Source organism: Thamnophis sirtalis, unplaced genomic scaffold (assembly GCF_051295495.1).
Source record: "Thamnophis sirtalis isolate CommonGarterSnake01/CBP01778 unplaced genomic scaffold, rThaSir2_p1.2 scaffold_3, whole genome shotgun sequence".
NCBI lineage: Eukaryota > Metazoa > Chordata > Lepidosauria > Squamata > Natricidae > Thamnophis > Thamnophis sirtalis.
In genome coordinates this window covers 5,911,551-5,933,611 of record NW_028261383.1, presented here as the reverse complement: position 1 = coordinate 5,933,611, position 22,061 = coordinate 5,911,551, and the positions used below count along the sequence as shown (strand labels likewise).

The window sequence follows — 22,061 nt, the reverse complement described above, 5'->3', positions numbered from 1 at the left end:
TTCTTTTTTTTTTTTTTTTAGAGAAAAGAGGATTTACTAAAGGCATCAGAAGAAAAGAAAAGATCAAAATGTGGACCTTTTGGAATCATTTGTTAGTGGACTGGTTTTAACTCCATTGCTATAGGAATGACTTACAAGATAACTTCAGTTGGTTACCTGTGGAAACTGTACGGTTAAAATGCAACAAAAACAACCAACTAATCAGAAGGTCTCCTGGCCTATAATCATTTGGTGTATTTGATCTATTCCATCTGGCTGAGAAATCTAGGGATATTTGGTGTTCTGGAGCCCATCGGCTTCATAGAGATGAATATCAAACAGTGATTAGATAGAGGGAAAAGAGTGAATGAGGATTGTGTCCAATCTCTGCAGCTCCTAAAATTATTTGAGATATAAACCTAATAAAGAAAGAAAATGAGTGAATGTCTGAGGATCATTAGAATCATTTTTATTTTCTGGTTAAAAAAAATGGGAGGGGTTAATGCTTCAAGGCAAGTTTCTCAATTTTGTCAAACATAGCAGTGTCCTGCTTTGCCACCCCCTTTCCTCCAAACACAAACTGAAACACACAAACATGTGCTACATTTTCAATTCCATGTATATGTGTATTTGTATGTATATAATATAGGAGGGAAGCCCAGAGAATGGACATCCAGATTTCCTTTTTTCTCAGATTTAGCTTTCTCTATGATGGGGTGTGGAGAATATGGTCTCTAGGCAGCTTCCAGAGAAGATGCGCTCTTCCTGCAGCTCCCTAGTTAAGTCTAGAAAATGAAGCCTCGGGGATGCTCTTCCGCCATTTTCTACCTTAGATGATTTTCCAATTCACATAGCTGAATGCTGAATGCTTCCCATTTGGGGTACAAAGGGATCATATGGTTTGTTGGGATGGGAGACCAATATGATTCATGGCTGCTTTCAATTTTCTTATCTGTATCATGTCTTCACAGATGATGTTGATCCTTTCAGGTGCTCTTTTGCAGCAGGGTTACTAGTTTTTGGACATGTCCAGAAGGGTTGTTAGGATAGTTATGACTGAACACAGGGTCTGGAATTCTGAGGTCCATTAAGATCTATGAAGTCACCAAACAGCTCCAGAAATAACTGGTAAAGACATCCAGAGTGTTGGAAGTGGGGTCTTTTGCGTGATCTTGATATGCACCTCCACTGTTCACATCAACTTTCAAGAAAAAAGTCATAGAGAAAGTCACCATGTTCACACAGATGTAGAGTTTCATATTCAAAACACCTCAGAAAAAGACTCCTTCCTTCTCTCTTTGGGAAGACTTGTCTCTTCTATTCAGCTGTCTTTACTTAATATAACTATCTCATTTCTTAGCTTGTTCATCCCTGGCTGCATGACAATTTTAATTATTAGTTGTTTTATTTTACTGTTTGATGATAATTTTGGAATTTGATTTCATTAGTCTTACGTTCTTTATATGTTTATTACCTTCAGTTTTAAATAACCTTAATTGTCACATTGATGCAAAGGAAGAATACCAATAACTGCAATGAAAAAATTAAATGTTACATGCCTAAACAATAATACCAGAGTCATTTCCCTACTTTTATCATGAGATGTTCCTTAGTGTTTAGATCTGGCCTCAGGATTATAATGTAGCATTTGGGGAAGAAGATGCAACCCAAAAGCCCAGCACTGGAGGCCAAGATGGAGAAGACCTGAACAATCACCATGGACTTTCCTTTGGTGCTCAGGTAAGCGGGCAGGAAGGATACCCAAACACTGCAGAAGACCAGCATGCTGAATGTGATCAGCTTGGCTTCATTGAAGGCCCCAGGCAGGTTCCTGGCCAGGAAAGCTACAGTGAAGCAAATGGCAGCTAGGAAACACATATAGCCAAGGACAACATAAAACATGGTGACAGAGCCTTCATTGCATTGCAGGATGATCTCTCCAGGCTGGGAGTGCAGGTCAGAGTCAGGGAATGGGGGAAAATATCCAAGCCATGAGGCACAGATAGCAATAGCAGTGGACTTATATACCGCTTCATAGGCCTTTCAGGCCTCTCTAAGCGGTTTACAGAGAGTCAGCATATTGCCCCCAACAATCTGGGTCCTCATTTTACCCACCTCGGAAGGATGGAAGGCTGAGTCAACCCTGAGCCGGTGAGATTTGAACCGCTGACCTGCTGATCTAGCAGTAGCCTGCAGTGCTGCATTTAACCACTGTGCCACCTTGGCTCCTTGAAAATCTGGCCAGCAGCCAGATTAAAATTAACCCTGTGGATAGGAACAAGAGTAGGGCAATTGAGACCAGGATGATGCCCAGATGTTCTTCATAGGACAGGAAAATTATTCTTTTTGGGATACATTGGACTCTGCTCTCGGTTGGATATTGATCAATTGGGCACTCGGTGCATTTTTCAATATCTGAAAAAACAGAAAGTAATATTTCATTTATATCTCTTTTCACCTTTCAAGAAAGATCTTCATCAGCTGTCAGATGACACTGATCAGCCACAGCAGGTCCAAATAATGAAAACAACTCTCAATTTAGACAGGTTGATAATACTTACTGTGACTGTGGGAATATCCCACAAACTCTACCTCAAATTGTGATGGAATATCTCCCCCACTTCCGCCTGAAAGTTCCCTGCAAGAACAGCATCATCTCAAGGTCACTTTTTGTGATTTGTGTGCTTTTGTGAATGTTATGCATTAATACTGTATTCTGTTACTTTTGTTATTCCTCCCACTATGGAAGAAATTGGGAAGCTTGAAAATTAAGATCCACAAAATTGTAAACCTTAGATGTGTCTCATTTTAAAAAATCACATTGATCAAATTACTCTGGATGAACCCAGTACCCTTTTCTGTGACCACCCACCTTCCTCGGTGGAGATGGTCCCCATTGGACAAGGAACACAGTCATAGCAGCAAACTGGCTCTCCTTCTCGTTTTCGCTTGACAAATCCAGGGTGACAACTTTCCACACATTTGGACTGAGGCAAAGTCTAATCAGAAAAATAAAGAATGGCAATTGTACTATGATAGAATTAACCATCAATGAATAGTGGAGGTGGACATATACATTAGTCAAGTCCAGCTGGATTTCAATTAGATTAGTAAGGAATTTCTAACTCCCAGTGTTGCAGGGGATACAACTACTGGCGGATTCTCCATTTAATTTTTCTCTTTTGCTTTTGTGCTATCAAATTTGCAAGAAAGGACATTTCTACTGAATAAATTCTGGAGAGAAGCAATTGAGAAAAGATTTAAGCATTAAGTGACAATTGTGGTTTCTCCTCATGGTTTTATTAACCTGCACTCCTATTTTCATATGCCCATGAATTTAAATGTGATGTTTTATTCATGTTTAAGTTTAGAAGGAAATTTATTCTGAAAGTTTTATGATTTTTTTATTTATCTAGATTTATTAAACAGAATAAAACTATGTTGATGAAAGAAACTTCTTTTCAGTTGGATCTGGAAAGTTTTCTTCTGGATTCCATGTAGCATTGCAAAGCCACCAATTTGTAAGACCTCCCAGTTAAGATATGAAGGAAAACTTCATTACAGATTAAGATGGTCAACCTTAATTGATCTGTTCTTTGTTTATCTATATATTTATTTGCTATTTTATATAGCTGCCATGCTGGTGAATTAAGACTAAAAATGACTGCATAGTTTCTAGAAGTTTACAGAAATGAGAGGCAAGTAAGGTCATGAAAATGTCTCCCTCAAAAAGGGAAAGTTAAGCATCTTTTTTGCTACATCACATGGGACAGGAGTTTGAACCTTGGAACAGCAAGAGATTTTTCTAATGTCAATCTAGGTATCCAAAAATTGTCCTTTCTGTTGAAAACCCACAATGAGGTGATACCTATTGTCATGAAAAGATTATTATTATTAGTTAATTTTGGAGCCTCAATTGCTCATTGAATACAATTGAATATAATTGTATTCAGGGATGTTCCATATGAAGAGATATGCTAAAAACCAAATCTAAGTAACTTTCTTTATCAAATTGTCAAATTTCAGTGTTTCATTTTTTTTTAAATCTTGGCACATCAAAACAGTCATTATGATTTCATGTGAACTTCTGCAGGAGCAGAATATTTTTCTATCCCCTTGGCATGAAAGACAACAATGGATAACTCTGACTAGGTATGTTCTATTTAAGAACATCACAGATTATAAACCTGCCCAACCATGACAAGATAACCTGAATTCCAAAGCAGATTTTTCAATGGTATCAACAGAAACTGTATGCAGTCTTGATTAGAATTATCCTTGCCTTGGGAACCTGGCATTGGAGAAAAGAGTTTCATTCTATTTTGCTAATCTAAGGCAAGAAAACAAAACAGGTCGATGCTATCAACATGAAAACTCCCAGCATTTGATTGCAAAAGCAATAGCACCTTGTTGAAAAATGAAGGAATAACATCTTTGTTTGAATGTGTGAGGTACAAGGACAATAATGAACATAAGCATACTCGATAGATTATTGGTGGGATTATACATAATTGAAAACAGTGATATACAAATATAAATAATTGGTAAATCCTTTTTATATTGTAAAAATATTCAGAATGGGATAAGTGATTATATAAAGTTATATTGTTATTAAACAGAAAATCAAGAATGTAAGGGAATTAGGTTTATTGAAAAGAATAAAATATTAATCATAATTGAATATACGTTGTACAATGAAAGTAATGTATTTAGTTATATTAGATGGAAAATTTGTGATTGTAAATGTAATTGAGAATATGGATGCAAAAATACTTGTAACTAACGACATGCTGTACGTAATGGATGAGAATTTTTATGAGGTTTTTTAATGTTTAAAAATAAAAGAAATTGCAAAAAAATAGCACTTAGTTCTATTTACCACTTCACAGTGCCTTACAGAATTCTCTAATTGGATTACAGAGTCAGCATATTCCCCCCAACAATCTGGCTCCCCATTTTACTGAGCTCGGAAGGATGGAAGACTGAGTCAACCTTGAACCAGACAGGATCGAACACTTGGCTGTGGGCAGAATTAATTGACAAGACTACATTCTAACCAATGCACCACTAAAGCTCTTGGAAATCCTGTCCCCTTTCACCAGTTTTATAAAATAGACATAATTTGTGTCTTAAAGAATTATCATTTGGCATCCCACATTGGACATAGATGAATCAATTTGAAATGGTGTTCCATGTAACAGCATGTGAAGGATACCTTGTCAATTGTACTGAAGCCTCCCTAGTCATTTAAGAAAACTATAAGGGTTCCACTCCCAACGTTCAATTCTCATTGAAGGTCATTGTATTTGGTGAATGGGCTTAGTCACTTGAAATGTATCTCAAGGTCTTGTAAAACAGAAAAAAGATGCCAATATTTCACCCACCTTGTTGAGCAAATTTAGCTGTGAAAGAGCATCTTGATTGATAGTAATTCTCTGTCTTTCAAAACTTCCTAGTTGCTCTGTAATGGGATCCTCCTTGGAGAGAACTATCATGCTTATGATGTTCAGATCTGCTGCTATATCCCCATTTTGGTCCAAGTACAGTTTCAAGTGGGAAAGATTGCAAAACTCACTGTTTTTCAGAAATGGATGGAACTAGAACAGAAATATCCAGAAATATTAACAGCAGTCTAAATAAAATTGGTAACGTACAGGGAACATTCTAGACTGGGTCACAAATTGAACAAACAAACAAATGCAGAGATTATTCATAAAGTCCTAGAAAACAATGAGGTTATTATCACAAAGCATAAACTGGTCAGGAATAAAGTTGTGAGGCTGATGTTATTCCCAGGTAAACAAGACCAGAAAGATGATCAGGTGAGATAATTCTACTTTACTTTAATACTACATTAACAGAATTTTGTAATTCTGTTTGTACAGTTTTCCTACCAACTTTCTATTTAGCCTGAAAATGTAGACCATTTTTTTCTCTTTATTATACAGCATTATACAGCTGTGGGCTAGTCCCCCTTTTATCCAGTATCTGTGTGTAAGTGTGTGTGTGTGTGATGGTACCTGCTCTTTGGAACATTATCCACGAGTGATTGGATTGGTCAAACTTGTAGACCTTTTGAAGCACAAAATGGTTCCCCCCCTTGTATTTCCTCCCCAAAGACAATAAGTTTGGGTCATTTTCTTCACCCCATACCTGCCATGGCTGCAGCCTTTGAGTTCCCAACCTCTTTTCTCCCTCTTTCCTTCTTGTCTTGAACATGGAGGAATACACAGCATTCAAGGCATGGGCCAGAGCATTAATCAAAGTGTAAGCAACACGAATATATCGATTCCAGATACTGTTACTTTCCAGTTTGGTTTTCAGTGGAGATTTCTGGGTGCATCGTCTCCGGCCTTTGACAGAAATGAGGTCTTTTGAAAAAGAACATTGAAAAGACTGATCTCCAAACTGTGGTTGCACAAAGAGATCTGTTTCGAAGGAACTGTCATTTGGCCTTTCTTTCCACTGAAAACTGTAGGTCCAAAAACTTTGGACATGTTTCAAAAATGTATGTCTTCTTATTTGCAGTTCCCCAAAGCTTGCCATTATCCAAAGTTTCCCTTCAATGGGTTCTGGCAAACTGTTAAGTGTTGAATGGAAAAGAAGAAGTCTGTCCCAAAGGGAAAAATATTCTATGAAGTGAACAAAGACGTTGACTTGTCTCCATTTAGAAATTGCATCCTCAGAGAGTACTGTTCGCCCAGTAGTTGAGAATAGTTGTGATATAACAACACAAATTCCATTCCTGACAAGCATAGGAGTAAAGGTCCTCATGAAATTCTCTCCCTTCTCTGTGTCTGAAGCAAAGAGACCAATCAAGGTCCATCTGAAATGAAGGAGCAGTTGGACAATTCCTGGGTAGAGAATCTCTAATTTGGGGAGCATCTGGTAGAAAAAAGGGAATTGACTTTTATCACTCAGAGCTTCTGAAGCAGTGAAACGGATCTGAAAAAGCAGTGAACAATGCCATATTTAGGGTCAGTTATTAGCTTCCAATAAATCCAAGTTTTTTGTCATGAACATATTATACTATTGGATTGTTGATTAGCCAATGGGCCATATCAAGATATAGAATTTTAAACATAGATCATTAGCAAGACCAGAAATAAAATAAAACAAACAAATTAAATAAGAATCAGAATAAAGAGTGTAAACCATATTTCTGTATCACCCCTATTTTTTTCCCGCAATCGGAACCCCATTTGAAGATTTCAACTGAATTTTTAGTTCAAATAAAGAGCCATATTATATGTAAGTTTTAAAACCTTTTTACAAAGAAAATATGTTGTTGTTTAGACATATGGCTTGCAATAGGTCATACATTTAATGTACAGTCCAAGATACTGACCTCTCTGTTTCTTATACAATTGATATAATACCATGTTTGCCAAAAATAAGACAGGGTCTTATTTTCTTTTGATATGCCCCCCCCCCCAAAAAAAAAATAAGCACATGGCGTTATTTTGGGAAAGCCTTACTTTTGAGGTGCAGGAGGCAGTGAGTGTGGTCACTTCATGTTTGCTGCAATGTTGCAATATTTTCAGGGAGGGCTTATTTTGGGGGAGGGCTTATTTTAGCAGATGTGCTCAAAAGCTGATTGGGCATATTATCTGGGGAGGTCTTATTTTTGGAGAAAGAGGGTAGATGTTTTAAATCTTCTGTCTCTGGATTTCTAAATATACACATCACAAAGATACACATTATAAGGGAATTGTTTAAATTTGATAAGAAAATACCTTAAGGGGGTATTTTCATGTAAAAATCACCCTAAGATGTTCAGCCATTTTGATATTTAAATACTTCACAATTTGGAAATAGAATTATTAGACACTCATCCACTTCAATGTGCCAAACTTACTGAGAATTTATCTTTCCCTGTTTTGATGTCCCAATTTTTTTTAGGTTGTACTCCAGTGGTATGAGAGGGGGGGAGAGAAAGGTGTGTATGCATATATATATATCACATCTCTTAATATGATTTTTAACTTATATAGTCCAAGCAGTCTTTAATTGAAATGTTGTCTGTTCTAACAGGCAGAATTTGGGAGTCAGTCAGTTTCTGTAGCTTTAATTTTATACCAATACTGAGCTTTTGAATTTCATAGAGAAGATATAGTTGGATTTATCACTTATCTATCCTACCAATTCACTCAGTTTTCTAGATAAAGAGGCACACATACAAACATGTGGGACTTTGTAGGGTCCTACTAATCTTGACATCTGGATGGATTTGTCCCTGTCAGCCCCATCAATAACAGCCAAAAGGTTGTCTTTCCTTCCACAGCTGTAGTTGGGAACATTGGCTTTGCCAGTAGAGAGCATGTCCAGCAAGGCATCTGAGGTGCCAAGTGTGTTCATATAGTTGTCATGGATGTTGTAACCAAGTGTGAGATTCTGTAGGAGCTGGAAATTCTTACTGACCATTGGAATAACTAAAATAAAACGTAGGAGTCTAGACTGATCAGAAGACATTCTACGGAAAAAAAAAATAATTTTTGTCACCATTCTATTTTTTCCCCAAACGAATCTACTTTGTCTTTTGAAGCCTATGGAGTCTTAAGCCAATTCTGACTCCAAACTTGAAGACAAAGGAGAGACCCACCTTCATTTAGTTTTAATAAATTGATGGGAAAGGAAAGATAAGGGGTGATTGAGCAACTATTTTCCTTGGAGGGGTGGGGATGGGTGGTGGGTGGGGAGAGATTAAGACAACACGGTTGATAAAGAGATGATAACAAATGGTTCTGGATGACGGTAGGCTCTCCAAAGGATGGGAACCTGAGGATGTTGTGCACTCAGAGTGTCCCCTGCAAGTTTTAGGACTCCTACATGCCCCTCCTAATAATTGGGCTCCCTTCAAAAAGGGTTGATGATTTTTAGTATCCTGTTAGGGACCATGCAAGCCTGACCCGTCCAGAGGATGGGTGGAGGTTGGGAAAGCCTCTTTTGTTTGCAGACAGTAAGTGCCACGAGCACATTGGTTGGTCATCTCAGACAACCGTCTTTTGTTAAAGATGGTTTTCACTTTTTTTCCTCCCATGGGGAATGGAGGCTGCTGTATTAGGGATTTGTCCGAAGACGTGCTTTCATATAATTCATGACTTTGTGTATGTGTGTGCATGTAGGCAGAGAGATTTCCTTAGATGAGGAAATGTGTGTCATCTGAAAGATTATGGAGCAGAAGGAGGGTGAATTTAGGCTGTGATGCACGGCTCACCTTCTAGAGATTTTAGCAGAGCATGAAAGGATTGTGGCTCCCAGTAGCAGCAATGACAGGAAACGTCTTCCTTGCCAGATTCTAAACTGGGATGTTGTTGAAAGAAAGGAACCCTTGAATGTGAAGCCTATTGAGTCTTAAGTCAATTCTGACTCCAAACTTGAAGACAAATGAGAGACCCACCTTCATTTAGTGTTTAATAAATGTTGGGAAAATGGAATTGATACAGTCCTCCACCTGGGTGAGAATAACAAGTGTACCATGTCCAGTAACCAGTGTTCAAAATCTATATATATATATATATATATAAAAGTGAAAACCACTCACACAGAATCATAAAATCTCCAGAACCTAGCTTCTAGGTGCACGCCTAGAAAGGATTTTAGAAAATCATCAAATCATTAATATTTCTTATTTTATTATTATTAACACGCTCTGATGATAAGGAGTTCTATTCCCCACTCCCCACCTGGAAAAATTTCTGTTCAAGCTACCAGTTGGGCAGGGACAGCAAGTGACTTAACTGGTCTGCTGGCTGGGAGTTTGGAGAGAAGCCTGAGGCAGAGAAGGAGATAAGATAGGAGAGGCCTATCCTAGGGGCCTGACTGAGGGAGAGAAGGGGATAAGATATGGGTGGATTCTGTAGGGCAAGCCTGATGGAGAAAAAGGGAGAGGCGAGGCCAGTCGTAACTACTCATTAATTTTCCAGCTGCAAATGTTGATTTAACATGAAGAAAACATGGAAAACAAAATTATTCAAGAAAGTAGACAGGACAGGTGCTGCAATATAGGAACAAGTGGAATAAAAAGAACCAAATGAGAGTGATAGAATTATAAATGGAGGAAACAAAAGTCTATTATCCTGAATGACTTACAAATGGAACTGACTAGAAGGATCTGCATTAAAAGAGCACATTATATTCAATATTTTTGTGCCAGTAGTGATAATACCAATGAGATGGTCTCCTGGTCTGTAATAGCTCCATGGTTTTTTCCCATCCTGATGCTCCAAGGTCAGTGGACATTTCATTGTAAGATTCTCAGAGACTGGCAGGGACAACAGTAGCATCAGAAACAGAAGCAGGAGGTTCATAATTCCTGGGGATGTATCAATCCATGTCCCACTTTTAAACAAGAACAAGAAGAAGAGTTGAAGAATTAAAAGTCCTCACACAAAAGCCAGTGGCTTTCCTGATTAAGACAGACACTGCAAACTTCACCTGGAAAGGAGAGAAAGGTGCATTTAATAGCACAGTCTGATGTTTAAATTGCTTCAGTCTGATGTTTACATTGGTGACTGGAGAAGTAGAAGGAGACATCTCAAAGAGCAGGATGGCGATAATTACAGTGAGAAGTAACTTTTCCTCTCGGGAGTCTGAACCTTTCCTTGGCTCCATTTGCAGAAGGGCATCTGAAGTAGTGCATGTTAGTGAAAAATTACAGATATACCCCTGAGAGCAGTGTTCTTTAGTGGTTGTGGTCTTTCCTGTCAGGCCCTATCCAGAAAATGATGCTGGAGGAAAATGTAGCATTTTAACACCTACTTTGTTCACTTCTGCTCTCCTTCAACATGGAATCCTTTCTCCAGAGACTTCTGGGTAATGATGGTCACCAGTGCTTTGGAATTTGATGCCACTCTTGGCTGAGGAAACTTAATATTTTTAGATTGTATCATTGTGCAAGAATGTTGAAAGATAGAGGCCCAATAGTCCCCCCCCTCGATACAAATTTGGTGCCACACCTACAAAAAACTAGATTGAAGAGACATGGATTCCTTTCTTCTGGTTATATGGATACACTTAATCGTGGTGTTACTATTTGACCTTTACATCTCTGAGGCTGTGTGTGATTCCCTTCACAAGACTGCCAAGACCTTGAAAGGGGTGATTGAGTATTCCTGTTTCATCTGAGTCAGTTGTCAGAACGATTAGGTTTCTTGTTTGGTGCATTGAGAAGGTACATTACTATGCATGTACACCTTGGCATAGAATGGAAAACTGGGGGATTGAGTTAGAGAGATGGTAGCAGGAGTATCCTGGTGATAATTTGCAGATCATTTGTGGACTTGGATGAATACACAGCTCTTAAGGCTTATGCCAGTCCAGAATGTGGGCTACATATTGTGATTGTCAATGGACAGGATCTTTCATTCTCTTCCTGCGAGAGAGTCACCAATTCCTCTTTTTCTGGACATTTTGCCCAGACTGTCAAAGACAAGCCATGTTTGGAGTAGGAACAAGGATATACTTACAAATTTACGTAAAATTTGGTGGGTTTTATCATTCTATAAGTAAAAAGTTTGTGAAATCATGAACTCAAGGTCAATTATAGCCTCTGAATAATAAATGACATTAATATGATTTCATTTGTAGAAAAAAGTATCAATGTGGATCATATCAGTCATATTCAATGTGATGTATGACAAACATTCATCATTTTGGAGGAGCAAAAAATTAGCTGACTTGAAAAAAAATTGAAAAAGAAAAGAGTGCATATAAAATATTCTTTGCTTTATATCAGAGAGAAGAAAAAAGTATTTCTTCATATCAGATGTTTGCACGTATGACAGAGCGAGAAGTCTACCTCTTGCAAATAAAACTTTGGTCACAGGAACTGCGTATCTGTTTATTCTGCTTAGACATTGTACCTCTTTCTGAAGACCTGGAAAATAATAGATAAGCACCAGTGGTGAAATTCAATTTTTTTTACTGCCAGTTCTGTGGGCGTGGCTTGGTGGACATGGCAGGGGAAGGATACTGCAAAATCTCCATGCCCATCCCACTGTGGGACCAGCCAGAGGTGGTATTTGCCGGTTCTCTGAACTACTCAAAATTACTACTACTGGTTCTCCAGAACCTGCTGGATTTCACCCCTGATATGCACCCAACTGTGGGATTTTGTATGTGGCTATCAGAGAAGAGATATTTGTCTCATCCCCTTCAAGGACAATAAAAAGATCCTTTTGCCTTCCACAGCTTTATTTATGAACATTGGCCTCCCCAGATGAGAGAAGGATCAACATAGAATCCCTGGTCAGTCTGGTGTTTAAATTGTTGTTGTGTGGACATTGGGTAGGAGCTGGAGATCTGATTGATCTCCTACATGGCAAAAAGGAAGGATAAGATATTCCAGTAGTATGTGGGTGTTTTCCCGGATATATACAGATATCATATGCTCATTTAATACATAAACTCCACAGGACCTCTCCCTCCCCAAAATCATTTGATTAAAATTGATTTAATTTCTGAAAATCTCTTGTTGTGCAGATAAGCTGAAACCAAGACCACTTACTTTTCTTTCTTTGAATCTTTATATCTCAGACCAATCAGACATGCTTTGAACCTGGGTTCCTTAGACTTGGTTGCAGGATAATTGTTTTAAGAGACAAATTTAAAGAGAAGGAGAAAAGAAGAAGGACCCTCCTCTATCACTTCAGTCACAACTGGAACTGGTCAAATAACCTAAAGTTATACAGAGGCTGGTTCTACACTAAACAGGGAGCTTGGCTATCTCCAGTTCTGAAACATCAACTTGTGATGAGGCTGTGGCTCTCATGAATTCCAAAGCATTCTTTTTTTAGGAAAAAGAGGATTTATTAAAGGCATCGGAAGAAAAGAAAAGATCAAAATGTGGAGCTTTTGGAATCATTTGTTAGTGGACTGGTTTTAACTCCATTGCTATAGGAATGACTTACAAGATAACTTCAGTTGGTTACCTTTGGAAACTGTATGATTAAAATGCAACAGAAAGAACCAACCAATCAGAAGGTCTCCTGGCCTATAATCATTTGGTGTATTTGATCTATTCCATCTCGCTCAGAAATCTAGGGATATTTGGTCTTCTGTAGCCCATCGGCTTCATAGAGATGAATATCAAACAGTGATTGGATAGAGGGAAAAGAGTGAATGAGGATTGTGACCAATATCTGCAGCTCCTAAAATAATTTGGGTTATAAACCTAATAAAGAAAGAAAATGAGTGAATGTCCGAGGATCAGGAGAATCATTTTTATTTTCTGGCTAAAAATATGGAAGGGGTTAGTGCTTCAAGGCAAGTTTCTCAATTTTGTCAAACATAGCAGTGTCCTGCTTTGCCACCCCTTTTCCTCCAAACACAAACTGAAACACACAAACATGTGCTACATTTTGAATTCCATGTATATGTATATGTGTATGTGTATGTGTATGTATATAGTATAGGAAGGAAGTCCAAAGAATGGACCTCCAGATTTCCTTCTTTCTCTGTTTCAGATTTAGCTTTCTCTATGATGGGGTGTGGAGAATATGGTCTCTAGGCAGCTTCCAGAGAAGATGCGCTCTTCCTGCAGCTCCCTAGTTAAGTCTAGAAAATGAAGCATCAGGGATGCTCTTCTGCCATTTTCTACCTTAGATGGTTTTCCCATTCACATAGCTGAATGCTGAATGCTTCCCATTTGGGGTACAAAGGGATCATATGGTTTGTTTGTATGTGAGATCAATATGATTCATGGCTGCTTTCCATTTTCTTATCTGGATCATGTCTTCACAGATGATGTTGAGCCTTTCAGATGCTGTTTTGCAGCAGGGTCACTAGTTTTTGGACATGTCCAGAAGGGTTGTTAGGATAGTTATGACTGAACACAGGGTCTGGAATTCTGAGGTCCATTAAGATCTATGAAGTCACCAAACACCTCCAGAAATAACTGCTGTAGGCATCCAGAGTGTTGGAAGTGGGGTCTTTTGCGTGATCTTGATATGCACCTCCACTGTTCACATCAACTTTCAAGAAAAAAGTCATAGAGAAAGTCACCATGTTCACACAGATGTAGAGTTTCATATTCAAAACACCTCAGAAAAAGACTCCTTCCTTCTCTCTTTGGGAAGACTTGTCTCTTCTATTCAGCTGTCTTTACTTAATATAATTATCTTATTTCTTAGCTTGTTCATCCCTGGCTGCATGACAATTTTAATTATTAGTTGTTTTATTTTACTGTTTGATGATAATTTTGGAATTTAATTTCATTAGTCTTACGTTCTTTATATGTTTATTACCTTCAGTTTTAAATAACCTTAATTGTCACATTGATGCAAAGGAAGAATACAAAAAAACAATAACTGCAATGAAAAAATAAAATGTTATAAGCCTAACAAACAATTTCACGGTCATTTCTCTACTTTTATCATGATATGTTCCTTAGTGTTTAGATCTGGCCTCAGGATTATAATATAGCATTTGGGGAAGAAGATGCAACCCAACAGTCCAGCACTGGAGGCCAAGATGGAGAAGACCTGAACAATCACCATGGACATTCCTTTAGTGCTCAGGTAAGCGGGCAGGAAGGATACCCAAACACTGCAGAAGACCAGCATGCTGAATGTGATCAGCTTGGCTTCATTGAAGGCCCCAGGCAGGTTCCTGGCCAGGAAAGCTACAGTGAAGCAAATGGCAGCTAGGAAACACATATAGCCAAGGACAACATAAAACATGGTGACAGAGCCTTCATTGCATTGCAGGATGATCTCTCCAGGCTGGGAGTGCAGGTCAGAGTCAGGGAATGGGGGAGAAATTCCAAGCCATGAGGCACAGATGAAAATCTGGCCAGCAGAACTAGAAAGGATGATGGAATTGGCCAAGCTCTTCCCCAACCATCTTCTCACACTGTTCCCTGGTTTTGAGGCTAAGAATGCCAGTACCACTGTGATTGTTTTGGCCAACACAGATGACACAGCTATTGAGAAGACAATGCTGAACACTGTTTGTCAGAGGAGACAGGTGGCTTTCCTTGGCCGTCCAATGAAGAAAAATGAGGACAAAAAACAAAGCAAGAGAGAGAACAGGAGGATGTAGGAGAGATCCCGGTTGTTGGCTTTGACAAAAGGAGTTTCTCGGTATTTAAGGAAAATGATTAAAATTAACCCTGTGGATAGGAACAAGAGTAGGGCAATTGAGACCAGGATGATGCCCAGATGTTCTTCATAGGACAGAAAGATTATTCTTTTTGGGATACATTGGACTCTGCTCTCGGTTGGATATTGATCAATTGGGCACTCGGTGCATTTTTCAATATCTGAAAAACAGAAAGTAATATTTCATTTATATCTCTTTTCACCTTTCAAGAAAGATCTTCATCAGCTGTCAGATAACACTGATCAGCCACAGCAGGTCTAAATCATGAAAACAACTCCCAATTGAGACAAGTTGATAATACTTACTGTGACTATGGGAATATCCCACAAACTCTACCTCAAATTGTGATGGAATATCTCCCCCCCCTTCCGCCTAAAAGTTCCCTGCGAGAACTGCATCATCTCAAGGTCACTTTTGTGATTTGTGTGCTTTTATGAATGTTATGAAATATAGCAGCAAATTTAAAGTCTGCCCTTTAGTTACGTCAGAGATAGAAGCCAACACCACGAGATTCCAAGAGAAGACAGGTTTTATTTTGAACGCGTTCAAGAGACCAGTCTGATTGCCATCAAACTGAACTGTCTGAGGTATCCCTTGGCAGAGATTTTATACTTTTTAATTGATCATTACAAATCAGAAAGACGTCACACAAGGTGTATACATTTTAAGGTCATAAACTTCTTGCTTAGGTCAGTAAAAGACATTTCAGAAAAGTAACAAATATTCTGGGAAAGTTACAAATACATGATTCTCATAAAATCCCAAAATATAACAGGGAAGTGAATCTTGGTTACTCATGAAGCTGACGGGAAGATTGCTAAAGTATTGCTAACATATTGGGTCAATATTGCTAACATATCTCTGATTACAAGTTAAAATCATGCTGAGTCTTAAGTTGACATTTGGACTATCACAAGTTCGCATGCGTCTATAACTAATGTTTGTGGTTACTGCCCACCCAGGTTTCCTGTTTGCCAGAAGCGTACATTCTAAGTTCCGCTATTTTAGAGAGCAAGGAGAAAATAAGGAACTCCTTTAGTAAGGCAGAGGGGACTGTGATTTCTTTCTGACATTAAGCATTTTAGAATTAATAATATTTAGCCTGTTAGAATCACCTAACCTGATTAAGTATTGGGGGGTTCACTTGTGTACCCCGTGCTGCATCATTATTAATACTGTATTATGTTACTTTTGTTATTTCTCCCACTATGGAAGAAATTGGGAAGCTTGAAAATTAAGATCCACAAAATTGTCAACCTTAGATATGTCTCATTTTTAAAAATCACATTGATTAAAGTACTCTGGATGAATACAGTACTCTTTTCTGTGACCACCCACCTTCCTCGGTGGAGATGGTCCCCTCTGGACAAGGAACACAGTCATAGCAGCAAACTGGCTCTCCTTCTCGTTTTCGCTTGACAAATCCAGGGTGACAACTTTCCACACATTTGGACTGAGGCAAAGTCTAATCAGAAAAATAAAGAATGGCAAATGTACTATGGTAGAACTATCCATCAATGAATAATGGAGGTGGACATAAATATTAGCCAAGTCCAGCTAGATAAATAAGGAATTTCTAACTCCCAATGTTGCAGGGGATACAACTACCGACAGATTCTCCACTTAATATTTCCCCTTTGCTTTTGTGCTATCAAGTTTTCCAAAAAGGACATTTCTACTGAATAAATTCTGGAGAATTGAGAATTGAGAAAAGATTTAAGCATTAAGTGACAATTAGTGGTTTCTCCTCATGGTTTTATTAACCTGCACTCCTTTTTTCATATACCCCGGAATTTAAATGTGATGTTTTATTCATGTTTAAGTTTAGAAGGAAATTTATTCTGAAAGTTTTATGATTTTTTTTTATTTACCTAGATTTATTAAACAGAATAAAACTCTGTTGATGAAATAAACTTCTTTTCATTTGGATCTGGAAAGTTTTCTTCTGGGTTCCATGTAGCATTGGAAAGCCACCAATTTGTCAGAAGTCCAGAACCACTTCCCAGTTGAGATATGAAGGAAAACTTCATTACAGATTAAGATGGTCAACCTTAATTGATCTGTTCTTTGTTTATCTATATATTTATTTGCTAATTTATATAGCTGCCATGCTGGTGAATTAAGACTAAAAATGACTGCATAGTTTCTAGAAGTTTACAGAAATGAGAGGCAAGTAAGGTCATGAAAATGTCTCCCTCAAAAAGGGAAAGTTAAGCATTTTTTTTGCTCTGTCACATGGAACAAGAGTTTGAATCTTGGAACAGCAAGAGATTTTTCTAACGTCAATCTAGGTATCCAAAAATTGTCCTTTCTGTTGAAAACCCACAATGAGGTGATACCTATTGTCATGAAAAGATTATTATTATTAGTTAATTTTGGAGCCTCAATTGCACATTGAATACAACTGAATATAATTGTATTCAAGGATGTTCCATATGAAGGGATATGCTAAAAACTAAATCTAAGTAACTTTCTTTCTCAAATTGTCAAATTTCAGTGTTTCAGTTTTTTTTAATCAGGGCACATCAAAACAGTCATTATGACTTCATGTGAACTTCTGCAGGAGCAGAATATTTTTATATCCCCTTGGCATGAAAGACAACAATAGATAACTCTGACTTGTATGTTCTATTTAAGAACATCACAGATTATAAACCTGCCCAACTATGCAAGATAAACCTGAATTCCAAAGCAGATTTTTCAATGGTATCAACAGAAACTGTATCCAGGCTTGATTAGAATTATCTTTGCCTCTTTTACTCCACTGGGAACTTGGCATTGGAGGAAAGAGTTTCATTCTATTTTGCTAATCTAAGGCAAGAAAACAAAACAGGTTGATGCTATCAGCCTGAAAACTCCCTGCATTTGATTGCAAAAGCAATAGCACTTAGGGCCTTACAGAATTCTCTAATTGGTTTACAGATATTCCTCTCAACAATCTGGCTCCTCATTTTACTGAGCTCGGAAGGATGGAAGACTGATTCAACCTTGATCCAGACAGGACTTTTGGCTGTGGGCAGAATTAGTTGGCAAGACTACATTCTAACCAATTCACCACAAAAGTTCTTGGAAAGTCTGTCCCCTTTCACCAGTTTTATACAGATGACAGGGTGCATGGGAGACACAAAATAGACATGATTTGTGTCCTAACGAATTATTATTTAGCATCCCACATTGGACATAGATGAATCAATTTGAAATAGTGTCCCAGGTAACAGCATTTTAAGAAAACTATAAGGGTTCCACTCCCAACATTCAATTCTCATTGAAGGTCATTGTATCTGGTGAATAGGCTTAGCCACTTGAAATGTGTCCCAAACCTTTGGAAAACAGAGAAAAGACACCAATATTTCACCCACCTTGTTGAGGAACTTTAACTGTGCAAGGCCATCTTGATTGATAGTAATTCTCTGTCTTTCAAAACTGCCTATTTGCTCTTTAATGGGATCCTCTTTGGAGAGAACTACCATGCTTATGATGTTCAGATCAGCTGCTATATCCCCATTTTGGTTCAAATAGACTTTCAAGTGGGAAAGATTGCAAAACTCATTCTTTTTCAGAAATGGATGGAACTAGAACAGAAATATCCAGGAATTTTAATAACAGAAACCTTGTTTTTTTTAAAAAATTCACATAGTTGTCCCAAATATGCTTTTTCAAGAGGCAACAGGGATTTTGGGGGGCTTTTTTGAAGATATTTTGCTTCTCATTTAATAAGCTTCTTTAGCTCTGACTGGTACCTATTAATCTACTCACATTTGCATGCTTTCAAACTGCAAGCTAGGTAGGCACTGGGGCAAGTAACAGGAGCTCATCCCATTCCATGGAGCTCTGATCTCGAACCTGAGCTGTCAGTTCAGCATCTTTAACCGCTGAGCTATCCCACCCCTAGTACTATAAATATATAATAATAATAATAACAGCAATAATGGATAGTCCCATCAGGTCTTGGAGATAGATACAAATGACTTTGGGAAAATCTGCCTTGCATGAAGAACCAGATCTTGAAAATGAAACCATCCTGAAGTCAATGAAGATGAAACCATCTTGAAACCATCTTGAGCCGATGTGGTGCAGTGGTTAGAGTGCAGTACTGCAGCCACTTCAGCTAACTGCTAGCTGCAGTTCGGCGGTTCAAATCTCACCGGCTCAAGGTTGACTCAGCCTTCCATCCTTCCGAGGTGGGTAAAATGAGGACCCAGACTGTGGGGGCAATATGCTGACTCTGTAAACCACTTAGAGAGGGCTGAAAGCCCTATGAAGCGGTATCAGCAATTAGCAATAGTTAGGCTTATATACCGCTTCATAGGGCTTTCAGCCCTCTCTAAGCGGTTTACAGAGTCAGCATATTGCCCCCAACAACAATCTGGGTCCTCATTTTACCCACCTCGGAAGGATGGAAGGCTGAGTCAACCTTGAGCCTGGTGGGATTTGAACAGCCAAACTGCTGAACTGCAGTCAGCTGAAGTAGCCTGCAGTGCTGCATTTAACCACTGTGCCACCTCGGTTAAATATAAGTTTAACTGTTATTGCTATGGATGGTGGAGAATGGAAGGATTTATACTCCTTGCAGACAGCTGGTCATTTGCTTTTCCAATATTCCAATTATCCACAGATGAATTTATTGGCCAACATTGTTGGCCTTTTGAAGCACAAAAGCGCGCAGCCCTCAAGATCTGGCTCTCCCAGCAGGCCTGGGGATAGGTTCCCAATTTACCCGCCCGAGTGTTTGATTGCTGAACGAAAGTTGTGTTTTTACTATTTTTTCTTTGTTCACATACTGTTCTGTTTTTGACACTGCACCCCCCTCCCTTGTGGTTGTAAGCCGCCCTGAGTCCCCTCAGGGAAAAGGGCGGCATATAAATCCCAATAAAACTCAAAAACTCAAAAAACTCAAAAAGGTTGAGATGTCTATGGAGATTCTCAGTCATCCAGATCATGCTTGTTCCAAAAGTGTATTTTCAAGAGGCAACTGGATTTTCTCTCTCTCTCTATCTATCTCATTTTTTGGAAGACATTTCAGTTCTCATTCAAGAAGTTTCTTCAGCTCTGACTAGATGGTGGGGAATAGTGGGGGCTCTCTGCAAGGAGTATAAATCCTTTCATTCCCCCCATCCAGTCAGAGCTGAAACAGCTTCTTGGATGAGAAGTGAAACATCTTCAAAGAAAAAGAAGAAAGTCCAGATGCCTCATGAAAAAACACTGTTGGTAGAAAAAAGTTGAGATAGTTCCTCATTCAAATAAAGTAAGTTGGATGGATCATAGTCTTGACCTCATACCTGCCATGGCTGCAGCCTTTGAGCACCCGACCTCTTTTCTCCCTCTTTCCTTCTTCTCTTGAACATGGAGGAATAGGCAGCATTCAAGGCTTGGGCCTGAGTATTAATCAAAGTGTAAGCAATGTGGTTATATCGGTTCAAGATTCTGTTTCTTTCCACTTTGGTTTTCAGTGGTGATTTTTGTTTGCATCGTCTCCGGCCTTTGACAGAAATGAGGTCTTTTGTAAAAGAACATTGAAAAGACTGATCTCCAAACTGTGGTTGCACAAAGAGATCTGATTCGAAGGAACTGTCATTTGGCCTTTTTTTCAACTGAAAAATGTAGGTCCAAAAACTATGGACATGTTTCAAAAATGTGTGTCTTCTTATTTGCCGGTCTCCAAAGCTTGCCATTATCCAAAGTTTCCCTTCAATGGGTTCTGGCAAACTGTTAAGTGTTGAATGGAAAAGAAGAAGTCTGTCCCAAAAGGAAAAATATTCTAAGAAGTGAACAAAGACATTGACTCGTCTCCACTTAAAAATTGAATCCTCAAAGAGTACTGTTTGCGCAGTACTTGAGAATTGTTGTGATATAACAACACAAATTCCATTCCTGACAAGCATAGGAGTAAAAGTCCTCATGAAATTATCTCCATTCTCTGTGTCTGAAGCAAAGAGACCAATCAAGCTCCATCTGAAATAAAGGAGCAATTGGACAATTCCTGGGTAGAGAATTTCTAATTTAGGGAGCATCTGGTAGAAAAAAGGGAATTGATTTTTATCACTCAGAGCTTCTGAAGCAGTGAAACGGATCTGAAAAAGCAGTGAAGAATGCCATATTTAGGGTCAGTTATTAGCTTCCAATAAATCCAACTTTTTTGTCATGAACATATTATACTATTGTATTGTTGATTAGACAATGGGCCATATCAAGATATAGAATTTTAAACATAGATCATTAGCAAGACCAGAAATACAATAAAAGAAGCAAATTAAATAAGAATCAGAACAAAGAGCGTAAACCATATTTCTGTATCACCCCTATTTTTTCCCAAAATTGGAACACCATTTGAATTTTTCAACTGAATTTTTAGTTCAAATAAAGAGCCATATTATATGTAAGTTTTAAAACCTGTTTGCAAAGAAAATATGTTGTTGGTTAGACATAAGGTTTGCAATAGGTCATACAGATACTGACCTCTCTGTTTCTTATACAATTGATATAATAATACCATGTTTGCCAAAATAAGACAGGGTCTTATTTTCTTTTGACACGCCCCCTGAAATAAGCACATGGCGTTATTTTTGGAAAAGCCTTACTTTTGAGGTGCAGGAGGCAGTGAGTGTGGTCACTTCATGTTTGCTGCTATGTTGCAATATTTTCAGGGAGGGCTTATTTTGGAGAAGGGCTTATTTTAGCGGATGTGCTCAAAAGCCTGATTGGGCATATTATCTGGGGATGTCTTATTTTTGGGGAAAGGGTAGATGTTTTAAATCTTCTGTCTCTGGATTTCTAAATATACACATCTCAAATATACACATTATAAGGTAATTGGTTAAATCTCATAAGAACATATCTTGCTTAAGGGGGTATTTTCATATAAAAATCACCCTAAGATGTTCAGCCATTTTGATATTCAAATACTTCACAATTTGGGAAAGGAGTTATTAGACACTTATCCACTTCATTCATTCATTCATTCATTCATTCATTCATACATA

The 22,061-nt window shown here is 38.2% G+C and overlaps 1 protein-coding gene and 1 pseudogene across 1 annotated transcript in view; both read right to left on the bottom strand.

Moving 5' to 3' along the window:
* The window catches only part of LOC148047066 (vomeronasal type-2 receptor 26-like), a 32,417-nt gene extending 18,431 nt beyond the window's left edge, over positions 1–13,986 (bottom strand). The window contains exons 1-4 of the mRNA XM_087707718.1: positions 13,865–13,986; positions 10,072–10,320; positions 8,397–8,452; positions 6,133–6,332 (exon numbers count right to left, since the gene is read on the bottom strand). Of these exons, the coding sequence (XP_087563844.1) occupies positions 6,133–6,332; positions 8,397–8,452; positions 10,072–10,320; positions 13,865–13,986 (627 nt within the window). The remainder of the gene's footprint in view (positions 1–6,132; positions 6,333–8,396; positions 8,453–10,071; positions 10,321–13,864) is intronic.
* A 350-nt stretch (positions 13,987–14,336) lies between these two features.
* Positions 14,337–18,551, bottom strand: LOC148047065 (vomeronasal type-2 receptor 26-like; annotated as a pseudogene).
* Between the last annotated feature and the right edge of the window lie 3,510 nt (positions 18,552–22,061).